Source organism: Megalopta genalis, chromosome 5 (assembly GCF_051020955.1).
Source record: "Megalopta genalis isolate 19385.01 chromosome 5, iyMegGena1_principal, whole genome shotgun sequence".
In the NCBI taxonomy this organism is placed as follows: domain Eukaryota; kingdom Metazoa; phylum Arthropoda; class Insecta; order Hymenoptera; family Halictidae; genus Megalopta; species Megalopta genalis.
The window spans coordinates 4,051,804-4,056,469 of NC_135017.1; the positions used below are offsets into that span (position 1 = coordinate 4,051,804).

The window sequence follows — 4,666 nt, forward strand, 5'->3', positions numbered from 1 at the left end:
TGTTAAACCTTCCGAAATTTGTACACTGCTCGACGAAATTGTAGCTTAGAAAAATGTTGGATTGAAATTGGTCAACTTCGACCGACGATAACTCCGCGAAAAATCATCATAGGATGATGGTCTTTCTTTCAAATTAAAGCTTGAAGCCTTTGCTTTTAGATAATGTTTCTGGATTTTAAGTTTGTTGCGTCCTTATCAACGTAATCCTTTAAATGTGTGGCCATGTTTGGCATACTGAAAATTGACAAGTTTTACGAAATGTACGAAGTATGACGAGCATGGCCTCACATTTAAAGGGTTACAGTGGTGAGAATGCATCAATCGTAGAATCCAGAAATATTATCTTAAAATAGGGGTTTCAAGCTCTAATTTTTAGAAAAGAGTCATCATCCTACGATGATCTTCCGCGGAGTTATCGTCGGTCAAAGTTGACCAATTTTTATACACAATTTTTCTAGACTATAATTTTGTTGAGCATCTTTTCTACATTGATAACAAATTTGTTTGTATTGTAGAAACGCACTAAGACATATAAAACGGTAATACTGCAGTCCAGAAAAAATGTTTTACAGACGAACTGGTAGTCTGTGGATTTTTATGCAAAATAATAATAATTAATATGATAATATAATTATATAATAATAATTATGATTATTATTATAATTATTATTATATACTATTGCAATTATTATATATAATATATAATATTATTACGATTAATATATAATAATAACTAACTTATTTATAATAATAATTTTAATCAATTCAAAATAGATGCATTGACATTTCTTGATTCTCTTAATCTTTCTAGTTTCTTAAATTTCAACTACTACTAAATTTTCTCGTAAATGCACAAAGTCTGCTGTCTATTAATTAAAAAACATAGTGTCCAATAAAAAAGGGAAGACTGTTAATAAAAATCTATCGATTTAAGATAGAAAGATTTACAAAAAATTGCATTTTAATTTACCCGTCAAAAAGACGGATTTCAGTACAAATACATAGGTGGTATATACATATACATATAGTCTCGATACCCGTAAATCTAGCGTTAAAACTGAAGCACGTCAAACCGCAGCTGCAACTTCATTTGCCCAAATCACCAAGTGTACCATAACCTTTGACACAGAAGTATCCACGCAACACCGTCATGTACGGTTTATACCTGCTGGACATTTATGTATCGGAGTTGCTGTTAAACAAACAGGTATTCACGGATGTGGAAGGCTCGGAGCTGATGGTGAGAGTCGTCGTCGTCGATCTGCCGGTCGCAGAAATTGTCCAGCGCAAACAATTCGTCAAGGACGAAAACGTCCACGTGTTCCAGTTTTCGAATGGCTGGACCTGTCATTTTTCAGCGGTATGCGAACAGTTGGTAAAAGCGTTGAAGCGGATGCGAGTACACTTCGGAATTTTTCGAAAAGGCGACAATTATCCTATTTGCAGCGTTCGCTCGTACCTTACTGGCTGCGCTTGCGATTTGGTGAGGAACTGATTTGCTTCTTGCACTATATTTTTAATTTTCTTCATTACGTTATATTCATCAGTATTGTTCACATTATTATATTTTTTAGAATTTTTTGTACTATATTTTAAATTTTCTTGACCTTGTTGTATTCTTGAGTATTTTTGACATTATTATATTTTGTTGTATTTTCTGCATTGTGTTTTTCAGTTGCTTCGATTCTGTTACATTTTTCAAAATTTTCAAGATTTTCTACACTATTACATGTTTTTTTATTATGCTTATTATATTCTTCAATACTTTTGCATTTCTCTGTTATTTTTCATTGCTGTTATACGTGTTAATTATTTTTCAATGCCATTATGCTTATCAATTATTTTCCAATTCTATTACATTTATCAATGAGTTTTCAATGCTGTTTTATACTTATCAATTTTTTTTGCTATTGCTATTCTATTTTTCAATTTTCTTGCTTTCTCAATTTTGTGCTTTCTCAACACTATTACTACAACGTTGAGTCACTTAACTACCTAATTAGAATTAAACATATTTCCAGGACTACACATCTTTATTTTCAATTGTCACTTCATTTTGAAAATTCATTTTTTTTCATTTCATGAAACTATTATCGAATATAGAACATGCAATATAGAACATACAATATAGAAAGTGTAATAATAAATATCCCAGTAAATATTGATGCTTAATTAATTAATATAACAAAATGCTTGATTAATATTTACGTACGTTCAATCTTCAGTATAATTGATCTATTTATTAAATCAGGATAACGTTTGGGTAGTAACAAAATTTATCGTTTGCAGAATACTTTGAAGGTGGACAAGCCGAAATCGTTCATGTTTAGAGGACCATTTGACCTTGTTGATTCTGGCCGAAGCTTTGCAGGACAGTTGGATGCTACCATTACCATCTCTAACTTGGGAAGGTAGTACGCATTTTTGTTAATTGCTCATTCATTCTAAAATTAATAGACATTTTTAAAAAATTGTTTTTTATTGCTTAAACAATTGTTGAAACTTTTCAGTGACCATGAAAAAATATTTTAGACGAAAATTATACATAAAATGTTAGAATATTGGGACAAGTTATATACACAATATATGTTTTCTAATTTTTCACACATAATAGGAAGTGACATGAGCTGATCTATGTAATATTTTTTGATATAATATGTTTTTTAATCTACATTTTTCTATCACTCGATATTGTTATAATTACGATCATAGAAGTTTATAGTGAATTTTAAAATTATATGCGCACTTTTAATAAATTTTATAATTATAATATAATACACATGCAATATAATGCACATATATTAAATTTTATAATTAAATTTTATAATCAATTTAGAATAAAATTTAAACATAAATTTGTATAAGCAATTTAGAATAAAATTTAAACATAAATTTTATAATCAATTTAGAATAAAATTTAAACATAAATTTTATAATCACTTTAGAATAAAATTTAAACATAAATTTTATAATCAATTTAGAATAAAATTTAAACATAAATTTTATAATCAATTTAGAATAAAATTTAAACATAAATTTGTATAAGCAATTTAGAATGAAATTTATATATAAATTTGTATAATCAGTTTAGAATAAAATTTAAATATAAAGTATAAGAATATACAAAAATATTAAACTTGTACGAAAATTCAATTTAAAGGAAAACTCTAATTCACTTCACTTGTGAAAAGAATTTCAAGAATTATAACCGACAAGAATCATCGTGATAATGATCGAAAATAATGAATTCCCGTCAGGTGTGTATCAACGTGTTACGCTCTCGTGCCCAACGCCTTCATTTTCAAAGGCGGTGACGAAGAGGTCGAATACAAAGGCGGTCTCAAGGCGATGTCACCCGGTGAACATCGTACAATGAATTTAGACGTCAATACACCTGAAAAGCTAGGTAAAAAGGTTTGAAATATTCGGCTGAAAGATATTGGAAACGGAACTACTCTATGATGAAATAATCGTGACAATAAAAATCAATCTGTTATGAAAATAAGAAACCACGTATAACATGTACAAACATTTACTAATTGTTAGTATATCATGGTTGGTTTCATTAAAAATTATAAACTCGCGTTTGTAACCAAGAAATATTTGGATAACAAAATTATGTTACTTCCAGGAAATGAGAGGTTCCTGAGATCATTTGAAGTAACTTTTTCCTTAGCAAAAATTTTCTCTGTGGCTTCCTTAACGAGTTATTAACGAGAAACAGTGACCAATGAGAGGCGAGCGTGGTTGGCGCGTGGCGGCCGAGCTAATGAGCGGAACTGTGCTCCGTCCTCTCGTTGGCACGGCCGCCTCGCGGCAGCTGTGCTCGTCTCTTATTGGTCACTGTTTTTCGTTAATAACTCGTAAACGAAGCCGCGGATTGCATTTTCGCAAAGGAAAAAGTTATTTCAAATGACCTGAGAAATCATCCCTTTCCGGATTGCGAGACATTTTTGTACGTATATTTTCTCTGTATAATACTTTTTTCAATTATTTTCTGTTATATTTTTTTTATTTATTTTCTGTCACATTTCATGTATTTATTATGCATTATATTTAATATTTTAAACGGCATTTAGAATAGTTGTTTTTTTTTAATTTTATTAGCTGGAGTGGTCAGAGATTTCGCTAGCATTTCTCCAATGGCTGGATTTCTTGCAAGCGGAAGTCCACCACCTCGACCACCACGGGAACCTTTGGTCGATCCTCGTGCCGTGCGTAGCAAAAAGAAGAAGGGCAAGAAAAAGAAAAAATGAAACTAATTTAAATAAAAATTTAATTAGCATCCTTTTGTATCATAATTCATGCATTCCGTAATAAAATAACCATTAAAGCTGCTAAGTTACGATTTTTTGATTATAATCTTAAATAATAATTCTTAGGGCAACATAATTCATTTTTCAATGGCAAAAATGGGTTTCACTAGGCCAAAGCTTTCGAATTTGATTGAAAAAAGACTCATCTTTGTGCGACAAATATTCAACAAAATAAAACATTGTAATTTATTTATTTTTAAACGACTAAAGAAAAATTCTTAAAATAGAATGTACCTTTAAAATTAAAATGAAAAAAATTTTACAGATAATTCATAAAGATAGTGAAATAAAGATTGACGAGTGCAGCTTCTTTATGTAAAATCGGATAATGTAAAATTTTAAAGACTGCA

At 29.9% G+C, this 4,666-nt stretch overlaps 1 protein-coding gene across 1 annotated transcript; it reads left to right on the top strand.

Moving 5' to 3' along the window:
- The first annotated feature begins 1,114 nt into the window (after nt 1–1,114).
- Nucleotides 1,115–4,256, top strand: LOC117220044 (uncharacterized). Its single transcript, XM_033469687.2, has 4 exons — nt 1,115–1,483; nt 2,290–2,411; nt 3,258–3,406; nt 4,108–4,256. The coding sequence occupies exons 1-4, from the start codon at nt 1,151–1,153 to the stop codon at nt 4,254–4,256; spliced, it is 753 nt and encodes a 250-aa protein (XP_033325578.2). The 5' UTR covers nt 1,115–1,150.
- The last annotated feature ends 410 nt before the right edge of the window (nt 4,257–4,666 follow it).